Raw genomic sequence first — 22,495 nt, 5'->3', positions numbered from 1 at the left:
GGGAACCCCTCATAATGGGTACAGCAGGTGTAGAGACCCAGGAACTAAGCACAGGGATGGTGGGAACCCCTCATAATGGGCACAGCAGGTGTACAGACCGAGGGATAGTGGGAACCCCTCATAATGGGCACGGCAGGTGTACAGACCCGGGAACTCAGCAAAGGGATGGTGGAAACCCCTCATAATGGGCACAGCAGGTGTACAAGCCCAGGGATAGTGGAAACCCCTCATAATGGGCACAGCAGGTGTACAGGCCCAGGGATAGTGGGAACCCCTCATAATGGGCACAGCAGGTGTACAGACCTGGGAACTCAGCACATGGATGTTGGGAACATCAGCATGGATAATGGGCACAGCAGGTGTACAGACCCGGGAACTCAGCATAGGGATGGTGGGAACCCCTCATAATGGACACAGCAGAAGTACAGAAACATCAAAATGATGCAGGGATGGTGGGAGACAGTATAAAAAAATGCAGCTACCAAAACTGTTTCATTGGGTGCAATGACCTTGCATTAAATTGGTGACAGCGGAACCTGAAAGTATTCGGTTTCCCAACATTGGGGTACACAACTAATCATCGGTGATGTAAAGTGAACAGGTTGAATGCAGCATCAACGCCACAGGCGGCAGGATGTCAGGACAACGTCTGACCTGTCATATGGAGTGTATCCATTCTGCTGCAGGAAATCGTCCTTAATCAGTTTGGCCACTTCCAGAGTGATTTTGTCCGTCTCTGCCAAGGAACCCTGCAATGAAAATCAGGTAACATTAAAGTAGATGTAAAGGCAGAAAATACTGTAAGACAGCCCATACATTTATTTTTTTGTATTTTTTTTTTGTTCAGCCAGCAGGCTGGTTGTATAGAAAGAAGTAGGTCGTAGATCAATTCCTGTGCAACCAGGGTGCCCATACATGGATCAGAATTTGGCTGGCCCTGCTGAACTGGCCGAATTTTGATCGGTCGCGTTTGATGGTAAGCCAAGGGCAAATATTTCCCTATGGGGTGCCACTAGGAGCCGAAACCCAATAGTCATTAAAAAAACAAAAAAAAAACAAAACTGTCATCTGGTAGCATAAATAGCAAGTACCTAAAGGAAATATTTTCAGAAGACTCAAAGTCTCCCCTCCCCCCCCCCCCCCATGCCCAAATGCCAGGCCATTCTGCTGGGCAAAGCTCTGGGACTTACCAGTAGTGCCGATTCTTGCTTGGTCCATCCCGCCTTCTTTACATTCCTATTGGTTAATCGCTATTATGGGATAACTAACTGACCAATAGGAAAGGAGAGGAGGCAGAAAGACACAGACAAGCTTTAAAATTACCAGGAAGTGAGAGCCATGTGCAGGAAATATCGGGACTGCAACATTATAGCAGACACATCGGACACTTTTGACACATTTTTGTGACCAGTGCTATAAAAATTACTGTAAAAATGTCACTGGCAGGGAAGAGGGATTAACACTAGGGGGCGATCAAGGGGTTAACTGTGTTCCCTGTGTGTGTTTCTAACTGTAGGGGGAGGGGACTGACCTAGAGGAGATGACAGATCGTGGTTCCTAGCCATTAGGAACTCACGATCTGTCTCCCCTCACAGAACAGGGATTTGTGTGTTTAAACCGTTGGCCACGAACATCGGCAACCCCGCAGTGCAGCGGGCGTGCCTGCTATCCCGCTTAAAGGAGCCGGCGTATAGCTATGACGTGCCGACCTGCCGCAGTATAATGACTGCGGCTGGTCGGCAAGCGGTTAAAGTCTAGATGTGCAAAGTTAGTAGAGACAAATCTCAACAGACTAGCAAAAGCAACAGGTGGTCCAACAAAATACCAGCTTGGGGGGGGGTTGGTGATCCTTTTTTCCAACTCAGCGATACGGTTTTTGACATTTTTAAAACTATTTCTGACATGTTGGTGTTATATCGTTCACTTGGATGTTATACGCTGCACTGAGCAAATACAGCTGAATAAAACAAAAAGCGCGCCTGTCTTCATTTTCAGGCTGCAAAGCAACAAAATGTGATTGTTTTAAAGGGGGGCGATTCTTTTCCATAGCCCCCTGTATGTAATGCTTCAGAGAAGAGTCAGAGACTGCAGAACTAATAGAGGAAATGAGGGTCAGAGAGTCAGCACTGGATACATTGTTGGCTGGGATATGCTGCTGAAGACAATATAAATCTGGGAACATGTTACATGAGGTTGGTAGAGATCAATTCTATTATCTTAATCAATATTCCATTCCTACTACAGACTGCTGGAGGTCCGAAGGCAGCATATTATATACCAAAGGGCCGCAGTTTGGGCACCACAGCTCTAGGTGCTTCCATCTGATGCTCTCCTGCAATGCCCTGGGGAACCGCTCACTCTACAACTTCCAAATGTATATCGACAGAATGGTTCCCTGCCATTCCCAAGGACTTTGTGCTTACCGTATTTATCGGCGTATAACACGCACTTTTTTCCCCTTAAAATGGGGGGGAATCGTGGGTGCGTGTTATACGCCGATCCTCCACTATTTTGGAGCCTCTGGGCAGCTTTCAGCCACCTTTGGCCCTTCTCGACGGCTCTCCTTCTCAGCGGCTTTCGGCCCTTCTTGGCGGTCGAAAACCTCCGAGAAGGGCCGAAGGCGGCCGAAAGCCGACGAGGACGGCCAAAGGCGGCCGAGAACTACTGAGCGACGCCAAGATAAACAGGACATCTCGGCAGCGCCATTTTTAAAAATTAAACCTGAAAATAAAACTGACAAGGCTGAAAATGACACTGACAAGGGGACAACGATAGACAAGGCTGCATGACAAGGCTGCAACGATGGACAAGGCTGCATGACAAGGCTGCAACGATGGACAAGGCTGCATGACAAGGCTGCAACGATGGACAAGGCTGCATGACAAGGCTGCAACGATGGACAAGGCTGCATGACAAGGCTGCAACGATGGACAAGGCTGCATGACAAGGCTGCAACGATGGACAAGGCTGCATGACAAGGCTGCAACGATGGACAAGGCTGCATGACAAGGCTGCAACGATGGACAAGGCTGCATGACAAGGCTGCAACGATGGACAAGGCTGCATGACAAGGCTGCAACGATGGACAAGGCTGCATGACAAGGCTGCAACGATGGACAAGGCTGCAACGATGGACAAGGCTGCATGACAAGGCTGCAACGATGGACAAGGCTGCATGACGGACAAGGCTGCATGACAAGGCTGCAACGATGGACAAGGCTGCATGACAAGGCTGCAACGATGGACAAGGCTGCAACGATGGACAAGGCTGCAACGATGGACAAGGCTGCAACGATGGACAAGGCTGCAACGATGGACAAGGCTGCAACGATGGACAAGGCTGCAACGATGGACAAGGCTGCAACGATGGACAAGGCTGCAACGATGGACAAGGCTGCAACGATGGACAAGGCTGCAACGATGGACAAGGCTGCAACGATGGACAAGGCTGCAACGATGGACAAGGCTGCATGACAAGGCTGCAATGACAAGGCTGCAATGATGGACAAGGCTGCATGACAAGGCTGCAACGATGGACAAGGCTGCATGGCAAGGCTGCAACGATGGACAAGGCTGCATGACAAGGCTGCAACGATGGACAAGGCTGCATGACAAGGCTGCAACGATGGACAAGGCTGCATTAAAAGGCTGCAACGATGGACAAGGCTGCATTAAAAGGCTGCAACGATGGACAAGGCTGCATTAAAAGGCTGCAACGATGGACAAGGCTGCATTAAAAGGCTGCAACGATGGACAAGGCTGCATTAAAAGGCTGCAACGATGGACAAGGCTGCATTAAAAGGCTGCAACGATGGACAAGGCTGCAACGATGGACAAGGCTGCAACGATGGACAAGGCTGCAACGATGGACAAGGCTGCAACGATGGACAAGGCTGCAACGATGGACAAGGCTGCAACGATGGACAAGGCTGCAACGATGGACAAGGCTGCAACGATGGACAAGGCTGCAACGATGGACAAGGCTGCAACGATGGACAAGGCTGCAACGATGGACAAGGCTGCAACGATGGACAAGGCTGCATGACAAAGCTGCATATGACACTGACAAGGCTTCAGATGGACACTGATAAGGCTGCATTGATGGGCATTTAAATGTACGTTTTTTTTCCTTAAAATTCCCTACTAAACTTGGGGTGCGTGTTATACGGCGGCGCGTGTTATATGCCGATAAATACGGTACTTGTGGCTTTGGGCCACTCCTTTGGCTGACTGGGTGCCAAAGCCAAGCAAGGACTTGTCCTCACCCTGGACTATCAGTAGATGCAAAAAGAAGCAGCCAGTGAAAATCCAACCCATGTGAAACTTTATTATTCGAGACAAGAAACACAAAGCTCCTTCTTGGACCAGCTCGTCGTCCTGACAAGTTCTGACCAAAACTGGGCTTACTTGTGCTTTTGGTTAAAATGCATCAAGGAATGGAGGTCCCAGGCAGGTCTATTTCTTCTCCGGAAAAATAAAGTTTCACTTGCACTGGATTTTTCTGCTGGCTTCTTGCTTTTGGATCCACATTCAGATTTATATGACAGGGTACAGGATGTATCCCCCCCCCCCCTCCCCAACACGCACCCCACCTCCAGATATCACTTCCCCCCTCCTATACAGTCAACTGTATATTCTTAGTATTAGGAAAAATGTTTAGATACAACGTTGGTACAACCAATATAATATCGCCAAGTGCCCCAGAGAATGGCGGGACGCGACTGGACAGCTGAGCCCAGGTCTTGTGTTTTTTTTGTTTTTTTTTGGTGGGCTTACCTTTCCTACCAGCTGCACAATCTCGGCCAGGTCCTCCTCTTCCTGCAGGATCTCTTTGGCTTTGGTTCTCAGAGGGACAAACTCAGGGAAATGCTTGTCGTAGTATTCGTCCAGAGACCTCGAGTACTTACTGTAGCTGATCAACCAGTTCACTGAAGGGAAGTGCTTCCTCTGTGCCAGCTTCTTATCCAACCCCCAGAACACCTACCGACACAAACAGAGGGAGATGTAGATCCATTTAGTCCAACCACTCCAGCCAGGCTGGCCTGTACTTTCAACATTACATACATTACATTAGCATTCCTTGACATTCTCAGCCCACAGAACTCCTTACACCGACGCATTTCGCTCGCAACTGAGCTTAATCAAAAGAAAGAGGTCTTTGATTAAAGTTAACATTTATTCTGCATAGGTAATGAGGGGTTACTTATGCGCTGCTATATGGAAAACTAAATTGATGTGTAATAAATGTAATGAATGGAACTGCTGCACCATTGATAATGGTAAACATCCAAAACGCTCAATCATTTCTTTATATATTTACGTGGTTTTTTTTGTTTTGTTTTTTGTTTTAAGCGCTACTTAACCACTTAAGCCCCGCTCCCAAACAAAATTGGCGTCCTTTTTTTTTCCATAAATAGAGCTTTCTTTTTGTGGTATTTGATCACCTCTGTGGTTTTTATTTTTTGCGCTATAAACAAAAATAGAGCGGCAATTTTGAAAAAAAAAAAAATGCAATATTTTTTACTTTTTGCTATAATAAATATCCCCAAAAAATATATAAAAAAAACGGATTTTTCCTCAGTTTAGGCCGATACGTATTCTTCTACATATTTTTGGTAAAAAAAAAATAAAAAAATTGCAATTAGCGATTATTGATTGGTTTGCGCAAAAGTTATAGCGTTTACAAAATAAGAGATAGTTTTATAGCATTTTTATTAATTTTTTTTTTTTTTACTATTAATAGGGGATAGTTTTATAGCATTTTTATAAAAAAAAAAATTTTTTACTATTAATGGCGGCGATCAGCGATTTTTATTGTGACTGCGACATTATGGAATCAGACATTTTTGAAACGTTTTTGGGACCATTGTCATTTATACAGCAATCAGTGCTATTCAAATGCAGTGATTCCTGTGTAAATGACACTGGCAGTGAAGGAGTTAACCACTAGGGGGCAGTGTAGGTGTTATGTATGACGTTATGTTTTTTTTTATTGTAGGGGGGCGTGGCTTGGCATGTGACATCACTGATCGTCTTTCCCTATAAAAGGGAAGAGACGATCGGTGACAGCCACAGTAGGAACCACAGGGAGAGGTTTGTATACACAGACCTCTCCTCGTTCTTCAGCTCTGTGACCCGATCACGGGACACCAGCGGCGATCGGGTCCGCTGGTCCCGCGGCCACAGTCACGGAGCTCAGGACCGGGTCGGGAGCACGCCACCAGCGGCGCACTCCCGACCCACGGCTGGGCACTTAAAGAGCCTGTATGTGCTTGTGCTCAGCTATGCCATTCTGCCGACGTACATCGGCGCAAGGAGGTCCTTAAGTGGTTAACCCACTTCGCACCCAGGCCAATTCTGACATTTCTCTCCTACATGTAATATTCATATTTTTTTGCTATAAAATTACATAGAACCCCCAAACATTATATATGATTTTTTTTTTTTTAGCAAAGACCCTAGAGAATACAATGGCGGTCATTGCAACTTTTTATCTCGCACGGTATTTGCGCAGCAATTTTTCGTTTCGTGCTTTAATAAAAAAAAAAAAAATAATTAAAAAAACATTAAAGTTAGCCCAATTTTTTGCATAATGTGAAAGATGAAGTTACGCCAAGTAAATAGATAATATGACAATACATATATAATATATCACAATACATAACCCAATTGTTTTTGTAAAATATGATGTTACGTTGAATAGATACCCAATATGTCACGCTTTAAAATTGCGCACGGCCGCACAACGGCGACAGACAACATACATTTTACTATTCATAGGTGAAGCTTTAAAAAGCCTTTACAAGTCAAGTACAGAAGAGATCTGGTGCTAGAATTACTACCTATGATCTGACCTTCGCGGTGATAGGTTGCATGTGTGGGACGATCGCGGTTTGCGTGCGTTCCGGACCGACGCACGCATTCGCCTTTGTGCGATAGCGTATGGGGTGGCGGCACTTTAAAATGATTATTTTTTTAAATGATAACATTTATACCATTTTTTATTTTTGCACTGTTGCATTACTTTTTTTTTTTTATCAATTTTACTGCCGTCACAAAGAATGTAAACATCCCTTGCGATAGCAATAGGCATGGGTCAGGTATTCTTATGGAGGAATATGGGATCTATAATCCCAAATCCCACCTTTGCACTTGAAAGCATTCAAAAACGCCAAGATCTGAGTTTTTTTTAAATACTTCAAATTTTTTTTTTTTACCTGGCACCTTTAGGCCCTATTCACACCTCAGCGTTTTCAGCTTATAAAACACTTGTAAATTAAAGCCCGAAAAAAAAACAAAAAAAAAAAAAAACGCCCCAACAAGCAGCAAAATCCCTTTAATTTCAATGGCACCTGTTCACATTTGAGCGTTTTGTCTGCCAGAAGCAAAACGCCTAAAAAAAATGCCTTAAATTGATTGTAAAGCTTTGTTTATTAAAAAAAAAAAAAAAAAGCCAAAACATCAAACATGTCATACTTACCTCCACTGTGCAGCTCATTTTGCACAGAGTGGCCCTGAACACCTACTTCTGGGGTCCCTCGGTGGCTCCTCCCCACATCAGATAACCCCCCCTAGGACAGGGATCTGCAATTAGCGGACCTCCAGCTGTTGCAAAACGACCCATCATGCCTCTGGGTGTCATGCTTGTGGCTGTCAGAGTCTTGCTATGCCTCATGGGATTTGTAGTTCTGCAACAGCTGGAGGTCCGCTAAGTGCATATTCCCGCCCTAGGACATTGATGGAGAACATTTGCACCCTGGATGTTTTGGAACTACATTTCCCATGATGCTCATGCACTCTGCAGTGCAGTTGAGCATCATGGGGTGATGTAGTTCCAAAATATCTGGGGTCCCAAGGTTCGCCATCACTTCCCTAGGAGAAGCGCTTTCCCAGGGGGTTACCTTGCGAGCACCCTCCAGAGTCCATCATTCGGCGTCCATAGCTGCCGAATGTATGACTCGGCCCGCCCCCCCCCCGGCGCCCGTGTCATTGGATTTGATTGACAGCAGCGGGAGCCAATGGCTGAGCTGCCATCATCTAATCAAGAACCGAGAACTCCGGGCCAGAGGAAGAGCAAGTCCCCGCCGAATTAAGTTCCAGGGTTTAGGTAAGTAAAACGGGGGGCTGGGGGGCCGGTCACTGCCAGGTGTATTTTCACCTTAATGCATAGGATGCATTAAGGTGAAAAAAAAACAAGGGTTTACAACCCCTTTAAGCTCTAAAAAGAATATGAACGTCTTTTTTTTTTCTTTTTTTTTTAGCAGATTACAGGCGTTTTTCTGCTTTTTACATCGGTGACTTGTTCAAAATCGCAACGTAAAAAAAAAACAAAAAAACGAATCGCAGTAAAATCGGGCGACTTTGAAACGCTCAGGTGTGAATGCAGCCTTAAGATTCTAGTAACCCGAAAGTAAAGTCATAATAATGGAGGGGACAATGTACCCTCCCCCTGCTTGTAGTAGCAACCGAGCGGCTGCTTAGTTGCATTGGTTGGTATTACAAGAAAACCAACCATTGGCTCTCAAAAAATTTACCGGGTTGCAGGCACCACCCCGGTACAACCACTTAACCTCCCTGGCAGTACGATTATTTTGGATTTTAGGTGCTGAAAGCGGTACAATTATTTTGCATGAAAATTTGGCGTTTTATATTGTAGTCATTCTGTCATTCTTGGGCCGCGTACACACGGGCGGATTGTCTGCCCAACTTAGTCCGCTGAACCGTGTTTCAGCGGACAATCCGCTCGTGTGTGGGCTTCAGCGGACTTTTTCAGCGGACAGTCTGGCGGACTTAGTCTTTCGGAATTTCCGTAATTTTGTCCGTCCAAACTTGGTTTCAGCGGACAGTCCGCTCGTGTGTAGGCAAGTTGGACGGACTAAGTATGGCGCATGCTCAGAAAGGATTTACACGGCCGAAGGTTGCATTGCAGTGTATAGGACGTCGTTTTTCTAGTCCCGTCGTACGTGCCGTACACGTCATCACGCACGCTTTCAGCGGACTGTCTGCTCATCGTGTGTGGTCAAGTCCGTTCATTCAAAAGTTGGACGGACTGTCTGACGAACTTAGTTGGGCAGACAATCCGCCCGTGTGTACGCGGCCTTAGGAATAACTCACTTAAATCTGTCCAAACCAGAGTCTAGCAGACATCCCGGGTATGATAAAGTTTGAAAAATTAAATCATAAATTTTAATATAATAAATAACTATAAATAATTGTACCAAATAATAATATAACAATAATAAAAATATTCAATAATGTAATCAAATCAAAAACACTGAAATTTGCTCAGTTGCAGAATTGTCACTGTCATTACTTTTCAATATTTGATGACGGATCTCCCCACAAATCGCTATCGCTCAATTCTGCGAGTGATTCTAATTTATTATCACTGTTTTCTAGCTGGTCTAAAACCATTTTTGATGTAAAGGGACAGTTTTGGTTGCTATGGACGATCTCCAATTTTCTGCCATAAAGAACAGTTTTTATTATATAAAACTGCATGCAGGACACTGGATAAACCACTAGGGACAAAGGGGATGAGAAATTATTACATACAGCAATGTAATCTGTAAGATTACATTATACTGTATGTATACTGTGTGTTTCACTTTTTGAATTTGGCGCCGATCTCCGTCCCTGTGCGTCGCAACGCTCGCAGGGAACGGAGATCGGCTCCGTGATGAATCGAGCAGAGGACGAGCCGCTCGTACAGCGGGGGGGGACATCGCTGGATCCAGGGGAGAAGGTAAGTAAACCTCCTCCTGGATCCAGCGATGCGGTCCAGAGTCTGGCTCGGGGTTACCGCATTTGGTATAAAACTTCCACCCCGAGCCAGACTCGGGAACACCGCCAGGGGGGGGTTAAAGTCAAATGACGTACAGGTACCTGATTTGGTGGCAAGTGGTAAAAAAAAATACAAAAAATTAAAAAAAGGAGGTAACCACTTGCCGACCGCCGCACGCTGATGTACGTCCCTTTTTTTGAAGAGGGATATCTCGGTAACAGCAGCAGCTGCTGCCCCAACCGAGATATCCATCTCTTCAGGCGGCGGTCGGCTGTACGATAACGGTGGTCTCCGCGGCGGATTCACCGCGAGATTACCGCTATCGGCGGCGGGAGAGGTGCCACCCCTCCCGCACCTTTCGCCGCTTACCGGAGCCGTCTGTAGCGGCGGAGGCGATCGGGTCCTCTTCCTAGCTGGGCATAGAGACGAGTGAGGCTAAGATGGCCCCCACTCGTCTCTATACCATAGGAGGGCGGAAGCGACGTCAAAACGTCACTTCCGCCCATACCTCTTAAAGGTATATTTATTTTAAATGTCTTTTTTTTTTTTTTTTTGCATTTTAGCCCAAATATGAGATCTGAGGACTTTTTGACCCCCCAGATCTCATATTTAAGAGGACCTGTCATGCTTTTTTCTAATACAAGGGATGTTTACATTCCTTGTAATAGGAATAAAAGTGATCCATTTTATTTTATTTTTTTAAACAGTGTAAAAATAAATAAAATCAATTAAAATAAATAAAAAAAGTTTTTTAAAAACACCCCGTCACGACGAGCTTGCGCACAGAAGCGAGTGCATACGTGAGTAGCGCCCGCATATGAAAACGGTGGTCAAACCACACATGTGAGGTATTGCCGCGATCGGTAGAGCGAGAGCAATAATTCTAGCCCTAGACCTCCTCTGTAACTCAAAACATGCAACCTGTAGAATTTTTTAAAGAGGAAGTAAACCCTTCCAAACAACTTGGACCTATAGGTAAGCCTAGATTAAGGCTTACCTGTAGGTCCAAGCAATATCTCCTAAACCTATATGGTTTAGGAGATATTTGCCCGAAAATGGGCACCGCTGTCTACGGCGCATGCGCCGTAGACAGCGGCGCGCAGGCGCACTAAATGCGGCAAATCCAAGAATGGATTTGCCTAATTTGTCGACTCCCGTGCGCATGCGCGGGAGTGACGTCATCGCGGCTTCGCCGTATGGCAGCGGCGGAGCTGCGAGACGCGACTCCCGTGCGCATGCGCGGGAGTGACGTCATCGCGGCTGCGCTGCTGTGATTCGTCGGAGCTGCGAGACGCCACCAGCAACATGGATGCGGCGGACTACAGGGGACAGCGGCGACTTCGCTGGCTCCTGTGTCAGGTAAGTGACACATAATGAGCTACTACGTGATGTGATGCGATGCGATGCATAGTAGTCCATTATGCTTTACCTTTGCAGGGAAAAAAAGAGGAAGTAAACCCATCAGGGTTTACTTCCTCTTTAAATGTCGCTTATGGAGATTTTTGAGGCTAAAAGTTTGACGCCATTCCACGAGCGGGCGCAATTTTGAAGCGTGACATGTTGGGTATCAATTTACTCGGCGTACTATTATCTTTCACAATATAAAAAAAATTGGGCTAATTTTACTGTTGTCTTATTTTTTTATTCAAAAAAGTGAAGACCGCTGCACAAATACGGTGTGAAAAAAAGTATTTCAATGACCGCCATTTTATTCTCTAGGGTGTTAGAAAAAAAACAATATAAAATGTTTGGGGGTTCTAAGTAATTTTCTAGCAAAAAAAACTGTTTTAAACATGTAAACACCAAGTCTGAAAAAGAGGCCCAGTGGTTAAACACATTTTATTACACATTACCTGAACAATACCCAATGTTGCCGATGTGACAGGATCTGAGAAATCTCCACCAGGGGGCGACACACTAAAAAGAGAGAGAGAGAGAGAGAGGAACTGATTGCATATCCCAAGATCAGATTACTGAAAACGGACACTTCGGCTGTCACTAGAATAGTTTCAACATCTACAACTGCCCACAAATAATTTTTTGTAACCGAATGCCAACATAGATGTATACGCTAAAGCTAACAATACACATTTAAATAAAAATAAAAATAAATAAAAAAAACAAAAACAAACTAAAAACAGATTCCCACATCCATGCTACATGGTGTGGAAGGAGGAATCTCCCCCACCAGATGTTGTAGGCAGACAGCCAGCACCTGCCGATTATATTGCAGGCTTGATCCTAAGCTGCGCTGCCTGCGTCCATAGACAGCATGTCTGGGCCTGGATCACATTGAGGGCTGGATCATAAGTCTCATACACTCACTTCACAGGCTGTGATTGACAGCAGCAGCATCCGATTGGTTGCACTTGCTTTTTGGCTTGCAATCTACCACCGTGCTGACGGGAGGTCCACGACTGGCTGCAATTCGAACAATGTAGGACTAGCATAACTGAAATTACATTTGGGCTCCTTCCACACGGGGTGGTTTCTGTTCAAATCAGCAAGGGGGTCCACTCACAGATACAGCCCGCCCCATACACCCCCCACTGATCAGGGAGGAGGATGACAGGTCTGTTTCTGCTCAGCTTCTGCAGAGCGGACCTGGACAGTGCCTGCTCTGTTCTATAGGTAGCCAGGCATAAAACAGGCGACTCAGCTGTCCGTTGGAAGCGGATGGATACCCTTGGTTTTTTAATGGAGCGTATCGGACCCAGAGATAGACAGGTGTAAATTGACACAAGTCCCTTTTCACCCGCCTGTCCATAAGAATGCATGGACCTCGCCATCAAGTCTGCCTGAAAAAAATTAAAAAAAAAACACTTACAGGCAGACCTGATTGGCTCTCCCATGTAGAAGGGGTTTTACTTGTGTTGTGTACTGAGTATCAAATTTAATGTCTCCTTTTTTTTTTTCTAAACACCATTTTTACCTTTTCTTATTCTTTGTTGCATCTCAGTGCTGCCGATCTCCTGCAGTCACTTCCTGTCTACATGCACTCCAGCAATGGCTTCGTAACCTGTGGTGGCAAAAGCCACTTGCAAGAGCATGCAACTGGTTGACAATTGGGAGAATGGGATTGAGCTTTATCACTCTACAACAGGATGTGACTGAAAAGAGCCTTTTTGGCAGGATCACCAAGGGATTATTGTAATGAAAGTGTCCAGAGAGGGGGAAAAAAAAGGGGGGGGGGGGCGGACATCCTGTGTGTATGAGGCCTGAGAGAATTACTGTTCCCTATGGGCCTTGATTACATTGCGAGCTTGATCCTAAGCTGTGCTCCCTGCATCCATAGACAGTATGGCTGGGCCCTGATTACATTGTGGGCTTGATCCTAAGCTGTGCTCCCTGCATCCATAGACAGTATGGCTGGGCCCTGTTTACATTGTGGGCTTGATCCCAAGCTGCGCTGCCTGCGCCCATAAGCATAGAGAGTGTGGCTGGGCCTTGATTACATTGTGAGCTTGATCCTAAGCTGTACTGCCTGCGTCCATAAACAGAGCGTGTGGCTGGGTCTTAATTGCATTGCGTGCTTGATCCTAAGCTGTGCTGCCTGCGTCCATAGACAGACAGTGTGGCTGGGCCTTGCTCCTAAGCTGTGCTGACTGCGTCCATAGACATAGACAGTGTGGCTGGGCCCTCATTACATTGCAGGCTTGATCCCTACAACAGGATGTGACTGAAAAGGACCTTTTTGGCAGAATCACCAGGGGATTATTGTAATGAAAGTGTCCAGGTAGGGGGGAAAAAAAAACCATCTTGTGTGCACAAGGCCTGAGAGAACTACTCTTCCCTATGGGCATTGATTACAATACAAAATTGATCCTAACCTATGCTGCCTGTGTCTATAGACATAGACTGTGTGGCTGGGCCTTGATTACATTGCAAAATTGATCCTAAACTGTGCTGCCTGCGTCTATAGACATGGACAGTGTGGCTTGGCCTTGATTACATTGCGTGCTTGATCCTAAGCTGCGCTGACTGCGTCTATAGACATAGACCAGTGATGGCGAGCCTTGGCACCCCAGATGTTTTGGAACTACATTTCCCATGATGCTCATGCACTCTGCAGTGTAGTGGAGCATCATGGGAAATGTAGTTTCAAAACATCAGGAGTGCCAAGGTTCGCCATCACTGACAGACAGTGTGGCTGGGCCTTCATTACAGTGCGTGTTTGATCCTAAGCTGCGCTGCCTGTGTCTATAGACATAGACAGTGTGGCTGGGCCTTTATTACAGTGCGTGCTTGACCCTAAACTGCGCTGCCTGTGTCTACAGACATAGACTGTGTTGCTGGGCCTTGATTACATTGCGTGCTTGATCCTAAGCTGCGCTGCCTGCGTCTATAGACATAGACAGTGTGGCTGGGCCTTGATTACATTGCGTGCTTGATCCTAAGCTGCGCTGCCTGCGTCTACAGACATAGACATTGTGGCTGGGCCTTAATTACAGTGTGGTCTTAATCCTAAACTGCGCTGCCTGCGTCAATAGACCGGGCCGCGCCCCAAGCTCTTTCCTCACAGGCTGTGATTGACAGCAGCAGGAGCCAATGGTTCAAGCTATCTGAGAGTCTAGGTTGCAGTAAAGCTGAGACATATTAATTTGTAAAAAAAAAAATGTTGAAAACCATTTATCATTTTCCTTCCACTTCACAATTATGTGCCACTTTGTGTTGGTGTATCCCAGGGGGTAGGGAACATCGGCTCTCCAGCTGTTTTGAAACTACAAGTCCCATGAGACATTGCAAGACCCCCCGACAATCACAGGCATGACTCCCAGAGGCATGATGGGATTTGTAGTTTTCAAAACAGCTGGAGAGCCGAGGTTCCCTACTCCTGGTCTATCCCATTAAATCTCAATAAAAATACATTGACGTTTTTGGTTGTAAAATGACAAAACGTGGGAAATTTTAAAGGGGTGTGAATACTTTTTCAAGGCACCTTCATCACAAATACAAAAAGAGAAGGGTTTTTTTTTTTTTTTATTCTTCATTTCAGTACATCATTCCTTTCCATCCCTTGGGCAAAACGTACATCCAGACTTTTTCGGGGGGTTTATAAATTTGGAAACGGTCTAATATAGAACCAATTTACTGCAAACTGCATGCAGCTGTCTCGGGGGCCGCGCACAGAAATCACGGCTCCTATGGAGCGGAGCCTGGAAGATTTACTTTCTCATGGATGTAAAGAGAGCGCGATTTGATTTCTGTATCCCTCGCAATTGTAGAAACTCACAGCTGGATGCGGAATGAACGGAGAAGTCCCTTTACTTAAGAGTACAAAAAATGGCAATTAAAACGTGTAATACGATCATTTATAATGAAACTGGGAGGTTTCCTGTAACCTCTCCATCATTCTTGGCCAACGTTCTTCTTCTTCTCGTCCTCCACCGTGTCCAACACATGGATAGAACGATCCCACAAGGTTAATAGAGCGAGCGCTGTGTGTCGGTTTTGGGGGGTGGGGTCCCGACACCTCCGCTGCTAACTGCTAAAGCCCCCCCTTCCCCCCACCTCCGCTACACTCCGGGCCCCGCCAAAGTCTATCTTGGCAGCAGGAGAGTCCCGCTGGCAGAGCCTCAAAACGCGTGACCTGGCACCGACTACTACAATGACTACACAGCTGCTTTTACAGGGATGTTTAACCCTCGCTGTGCTTCTAGCAGGGATTGGATGGGGGGGGGGGCTGGGCTTTCTAGCATGGTGTGGATAGAGCTCGAAATTTGTAAAATACACATTACCTACTTAATTTGGGCCAAGATGACCCAAATGAACTCTTTTTCCACACCAATACACTGCATCCGGAAAGTACTCACTTTTTCCACGTTTTGTTATGTTACAGCAAGGATATGCAATTAGCGGACCTCCAGCTGTTGCAGAACTACAAGTCCCATGAGGCATAGCAAGACTCTGACACCCACAAACCATGACACCCAGAGGCAGAGGCATGATGGGACTTGTAGTTTTGCAACAGCTGGAGGTCCGCTAATTGCATATCTCCGTTACAGCCTTATTCCAAATTGTATTAAAGGGGTTGTAAAGGTTTGTTTTTTATTTTCTACATAGGTTCCTCCAAGCTAGTGCATTGTTGGTTCACTTATCTTTTCCTTCGATTTCCCTTCTAAAATGTTTTTTTTCCTTTCTCTGAATATCTCACTTCCTGTTTCTCCTCAGTAAACTTCACACCATCATCCGAGCGGTGTTTAGTCAGCCAGAACAGCTTACTGAACAGCTTACTGAACAGCTTACTGAACAGCTTACTGAGGAGGAACAGGAAGTGAGAAATTCAGACAAAGAAAACAAAGAAAAAAAAAACATTTATAAAGGGAAATCGAAGGAAAAGGTAAGTGAACCAACAATGCACTAGCTTATAGGAACCTATTTAGAAAATAAAAAACGAACCTTTACAACCCCCTTTAAATTCCTGATTTTCCTCAAAATTCTACAAATACCCCAGAACGACAATGTGAAAAAAGTTTTTGTTTGAAATCTTTGCAAATTTATTAAAAATAAAAAAAAAACTCCCATGTACATAAGTATCACGGCCTTTGCTCAATACTTTAGTGAAGCCCCTTTTGGCACCAATCACAGCCTCAGGTCTTGTTGGGTATGAAGCTACAAGCTCGGCACAACTATTTTCGGGGCAGGTTCTCCCGTTCTTCTCTGCAGGACTTTCTCGAGGTTCCATCAGGTTGGATGGGGACCGTCGGTGCACAGCCATGTTCAGTTCTCTCCAGAGATGATGAAAATCGGGTTCAAGTCTGGGCCACTCCAGGACATTCAGAGTTGTGCCATAGCCACTCCTTTGTTATCTTGGCTGTGTGCTTTAGGGGTCGTTGTCCTGTTGGAAGATGACCCTTCGCCCCAGGTTGAAGTCCAGAGCGCTCTGGAGAAGATTTTTTTCAAGGATGTCTCTGTACATTGCTGCATTCATCTTTCCCTCGATCCTGACAAGTCTCCCAGTTCCTGCCGCTGAAAAACATCCCCACAACACGATGACGCCGCCACCACCACCATGCTTCACTGTAGGGATGGTATTGGGCAGGTGATGAGCGGTGCCCGGTTTCCTCCAGACATGACGCTTGCCATTCAGCCCAATGAGTTCAATATTTGTTTCATCAGACCAGAGAATTGTGTTTCTCATGGTCTGAGAGTCCATCAGGTGCCTTTTGGCAGACTCCAGGTGGGTTGTCATGTGCCTTTTACTGAAGAGTGGATTCCGTCTGGCCACTCTACCATACAGGCCTGATTGGTGGAGTGCTGCAGAGATGGTTGTTCTTCTGGATAGTTCTCCTCTCTCTCCAAAGAGAAATGCTGGAGCTCTGCCAGAGTGACCATCGAGTTCTTGGTCACCTCCCTGACTAAATCTCTTCTCCCCCGATCGCTCAGTTTGGCCAGGCGGCCCCCTCTAAGCCCTTATACACACGGTCAGACATTCTCCCAACCAAATCCGTCGGATTTTGTCTGTCGGATCTTGTCCGAAACGGTTGCATACACACGGTCGGACTAAGTTGTCGAAAAATCCGATCATTCAGAACATGATGAGGTAATTTCGTTACGATGGGACTACATTCAGGCTAGTAGCCAATAGCTTTGATGTAGGAATTTGATCTGAGCATGCGTGGCACTTGGTCCGATCAAAATTCTCTACACATGATCGGAGTATGTCCTATCGAACCAGTTGGTCGGAAAATATTTCCAACATGTTGGAAAATTGGGTCCGACGGATATTCCGACGGAAACAGTCCGATGCATACCACACACAGTCCGATAGGACACATTCCGACGGATTCTCCGACCGTGTGTACAAGGGCTAAGAAGAGTCCTGGTGGTTCCAAATTTCTTCCATTTAAGGATAATGGGAGGCCACTGTGCTCATTGGTACCTTCAATGCTGCAGAAATGTATCTCTATCCTTCCCCAGATCTGTGCCTCCATACAATCCTGTCTCGGAGGTCTACAGCAGTGTTTCTCAACTCCAATCCTCAAGGCGACCCCCCAACGGGTCATGTTTTGAGGATTTCCATCAGATGAAACAGCTGTGGTAAGAACTAAGGCAGTGAAACTGATCAAATCGCTTGTGCAAAACAACGGAAAGCGAGAAAACATGACCTGTTGGGGCGCCTTGAGGACAGGAGTCTACAGACAATTCCTTGGACTTCATGGCTTGGTTTGTGCTCTGACATGCACTGTTAAGTATGGGTCCTTATATAGACAGGTGTGCCTCTCCAAATCACGTCCAATAAATAAATTTTACCACAGGTGGACTTCAATCAAGTTGTAGAAACATCTCAAGGATGATCAGTGGAAACAGGAAGCACCCGAGCTAAATTTTGAGTGTCGTGGCAAAGGTTGTAAATACTTATGTACATGGGATTTTTTATTTTTTTTTAGTTTATTTTAAAAAAAATTGCAAAGATTTCAAAACAAAACAAACTTCATGTTGTCATTATGGGGGATTGTTTGTAGAATTTTGAGGAAAATAATGAATTTAATCCATTTTGGAATAAGGCTGTAACATAACAAAATGTGGAAACAGTGAAGCACTGTGAAAACTTTCCGGATGCACCGTAAGAGAGCCTGTAGTGTGTAGCTGTGATTGGCCACAACTAATCATATTGCACAGATGGGCTGTGATTGGCCTGGTCTGTACCATGTGACCAATCACAGCTAGCAACACAAACGTACACAACGAATGGCATGAATCAAAGCAATTCATGGTTTGCAATTGTCATGTGATCTGCAAGGCGCGTTTCCGGGGAGGACGTCATGTGACGTCCACCTGGAGAGACAAAAGTCCTCCTGAGGTACTGGGTGACGAAAGTCCTCCTGGGGTACTGGTGACATAACCCAGTGTCTCCATCCCGTCTCCCAGGAAGGAAAACGTTACCAATGCCTTCCAACACAATCATCAATTCCCGACTCGACTACGCAAATTCCCTCTACTTATGACTTCCCAAATGTTGACTTGTAAGTCTACAAGTCATCCAGAACACAGCAGCCAGACTGGTAACCAGAATACTACAGAAGACTGTCAGAGACTACAGAAATATATCACAGTAGACGGTCACAGAATGAACTGGGGCACACATTACAGGAGACGGCTAGAGCACACCACTGCCATTATAAGCCCCCTTTACAAGTCAGGGCTCCACACTCCTGACTGCTGCAGACAGGACGACACATGCAGGTAGGGCGGCAACTAACGATTATTTTCATAATTAGTTGGACGATTAATCTGATAAAATCATAGAAAATTAAAAATATAAAAAAAGACCGGAAATACTATTCTGCAGATTTTCAGACAGGACTGGAATATTATAATGGATGACAGAGTCCCTTGTCATATACAGGTATCCTGTCGTCTGTTTCTCCCGGGAACACCAATGATGGGGCACTATTCCTCCAGGGAACACCAATGATGGGATACTATTCTACGCGGGAACATCAATGATAGGGCACTATTCCACGCGGGAACACAAATTATGGGGTACTATTCCTCCAGGGAATACAAATGATGGGGCACTATTCCTCCAGGGAACACAAATGATGGGGCACTATTCCTCCAGGGAACACAAATGATGGGGCACTATTCCTCCAGGGAACACAAATGATGGGGCACTATTCCTCCCGGGAACATCAATGATGGGGCACTATTCCACACGGGAACATCAATGATGGGGCACTATTCCACCCGGGAAAATCAATGATGGGGTACTATTCCACCTGGGAAAATCAATGATGGGATACTATTCCACCCGGGAACACAAAAGTTGGGGCACTATTCCACCCGGGAACATCAATGATGGGGTACTATTCCACCTGGGAAAATCAATGATGGGATACCATTCCACCTGGGAACACAAAAGTTGGGGTACTATTACACCCAGGAACACCAATAATGGGGTACTATTCCTCCCGAGAACACCAATAATGGAGTATTATTCCTCCCGAGAACACCAATAATGCGGTACTTTTCCTCCCGAGAACACCAAAAAAGGGGCACTATTCCTCCCGGGAACACCAATAATGGGGCACTATTCCTCCCGGGAACACCAATAATGGGGCACTATTCCTCCCGGGAACACCAATAATGGGGCACTATGCTTCCCGGGAACACCAATAATGGGGTACTATTCCTCCCGGGAACACCAATGACAATGATTTTCATTATTGATTATTATTGATAATGTTGGTTAATCGTTTCAGCAGGCAATATTCAGGTATTATATGGAGTGGGAGATTCGCCCATCGGCGCTGTTAAGTGTGGATGGAGGACCTGTTTTGTTTTTGTTCAGCCCACAAACACTGAAGAAGGGCTCATCACACTGTGGGATCTTGAACACCTTTCCCCGTAATGAACAATGGCAATGGTGTAATATACTCACGCTCCAACAATGCTGACGCTGCCCTCCCTCTCCGGGTTCCCCAGACACTTCACCCGGCCGGCTCGCTCGTAGAAGGAGGCCAATCGGGCTCCCAAGTAAGCAGGATAACCACTGTCTGCGGATGGAGAACAGAACGGTTAACTGGTCAATCCACCTAAAAGTAACAATAATGATGTACATAAAGCGACCCCGTTATCAAATAAAAACATTTTTTCCAGCTAGAGGTCGACCTTGGCAAAGCCAGAGCATGTTGCTCACCAGAGAGTGACTATTTGATTTTTTTTTAAGCTTTATCAAGTAAGAATTACTGCTTCTTTGGGAACTGGGAGCGGAGATGAGTTTCGTTATTAGAAAGGAATCTCGTGTAGTTTCCATCAGACAGGCCAAAATTTTATTTTTATGTTTTAGATTTATTTACTGTTGGCAAGCTGCTTATTGCTGTATCCGACATTGGATGCCCAAAAGAAAGCTGGTTGCTGCCATTTTAAAATATTGTTTTAACCGCTTGAGATCCGCGCTACAGCCGAATGACGGCTACAGCACGGACCTGCTTTGCAGGGACCACGTCTGTAGACGTCGTCCCGTGCACGAGCGGCCTGCGCGCCCCCTAAAGGGGCGCGCACGGCGTGCTCTGTGATCAGCGAGTCTATGAGACTCGCCTGATCACGGATCGGAGCAAGGGGTCGATCCCGACCCTTTACCACGTGATCAGCTGTCTAATTATAGTAAAAGTGCCACCCATCAGTACCACCCCTTAGTGCCCACAGTGCCACCCATCAGTGCCCACAATCTGCCTCAACAGTGCTGCACCTCATATGCCACATATCCGTGCCCATCAGTGTCATCTACCAGAGCCACCCATCAGAGCCACCCATCAGAGCCACCTATCAGAGCCACCCATCAGAGCCACCTATCAGAGCCACCTATCAGAGCCACCTATCAGAGCCACCTATCAGAGCCACCTATCAGTGTCCATCAGTCCCATCTATCAGTGGTACCTATCCGTGCCCATCGGCGCCGCCTTGACCGTGCCCATCGGCGCCGCCTTGACCGTGCCCATCGGCGCCGCCTTGACCGTGCCCATCGGCGCCCACCCGTGCCGCCTCATCAGCGCCCACCCGTGCAGCCCATCAGTGCCCACCCGTGCCGCCTCATCAGCGCATTTCAATGAAGGAGAAAAATGACCTGTTTGCAAAATTTTATAACAAACTATGAAACATGATTTTTTTTTTTTTTTTTTTTTTTGCATCTTTTTTTTGTTTGTTTAACAAAAAATAAAACTCCGAGCTGTAATTAAATACCACCAAAAGAAAGCTCTATTTGTGGGGAAAAAAATGATAAAAATTTCATTTGGGTACAGTGTTGTATGCCCGCGCAATTGTCATTCAAAGTGCGTCAGCGCTGAAAGCTGAAAATTGGTCTGGGCAGGAGGGGGGTTTAAGTGCCCAGTAAGCAAGTGGTGTAAAAAAAGCATCGATATCACCTCTTTGCAGTGAGCCCCCAAATCTGATTCTCAATCTAGAATTCCAGGATAACGCTAACTAATCTTAAAGCCGAATTCAAGGATGTCAGCAACTCTGCCAAAAAAGTGCAGGCACAAAATGAATTAAGTGCACTTTAGGCACATGTCACCTCCGGGACTTATTTCTATTACTTATATGCGACACCCCAGCTGTGAGAGGAGAGCAGCTCACACAGCTGCTATGCTTGCCCCTTTCCTCCACTGTCCATTCACAGAAGCCTTTGTATTTTGTGAATGAGTTGACCTAATACAAAAGCTTCTGTGAAGAGGCAGAAGTAGGGGAGGAGCAGGACTTCCCTTCTGGGATTTATTTATATTACTTATATGTGACACCTTGGCTCTGAGAGGAGAGAAGCACACACAGCTGCTATGCCCGCCCCTCTCTTCTACTGCCCTTTCACAGGAGCCTTTGGAATGTGCGAATGAGTTTACAAAATATAAAGGCTTCTGTGAATGGGAAAAAGTGAGCTCGACAACAGCTGGCAAATCCTGGAGTGGTGACATCACCCAGAGGCTTCAATGGCCCATCCACTGTTGGCACTACCTCCTCTCACCTGCAGCCACTATTGGCTGAGAATGGGTGCCAATCATGTGACTGGAGAAGAGCTGGATCACAATAGCTGAGAATACATATCTTTCTTACATGGGTTAGTAAGCATAAGTGATAGGAGGGTATTTTTTTACCACTGTAATACTGGGCACTTTCACCCTCCTCCTGCCCAGGCCAATTTTCAGTGCCGTCGCATTTTAAATGACAATTGCGCTGTCATGCTACACTGTACCCATATGGAATTTATAAATAGAG

General features: G+C 45.9%; 1 protein-coding gene across 2 annotated transcripts in view; it reads right to left on the bottom strand.

The window, feature by feature from the left end:
- ATP6V1A (ATPase H+ transporting V1 subunit A) overlaps positions 1-22,495 on the bottom strand; it is a 61,343-nt gene that overhangs the window by 10,983 nt on the left and 27,865 nt on the right. For both annotated transcript variants that reach the window (XM_077479654.1, XM_077479653.1), the window contains exons 10-13: positions 20,169-20,283; positions 11,638-11,701; positions 4,777-4,980; positions 655-749 (exon numbers count right to left, since the gene is read on the bottom strand). In XM_077479654.1, the coding sequence (XP_077335780.1) occupies positions 655-749; positions 4,777-4,980; positions 11,638-11,701; positions 20,169-20,283 (478 nt within the window). The remainder of the gene's footprint in view (positions 1-654; positions 750-4,776; positions 4,981-11,637; positions 11,702-20,168; positions 20,284-22,495) is intronic.

Source organism: Lithobates pipiens, unplaced genomic scaffold, assembly GCF_037356315.1.
Source record: "Lithobates pipiens isolate NorthernLeopardFrog02 unplaced genomic scaffold, aLitPip1_a1.2 Scaffold_16, whole genome shotgun sequence".
NCBI lineage: Eukaryota > Metazoa > Chordata > Amphibia > Anura > Ranidae > Lithobates > Lithobates pipiens.
The sequence above is the reverse complement of the archived record's forward strand: the minus strand, read 5'-3'. Positions and strand labels throughout refer to the sequence as shown.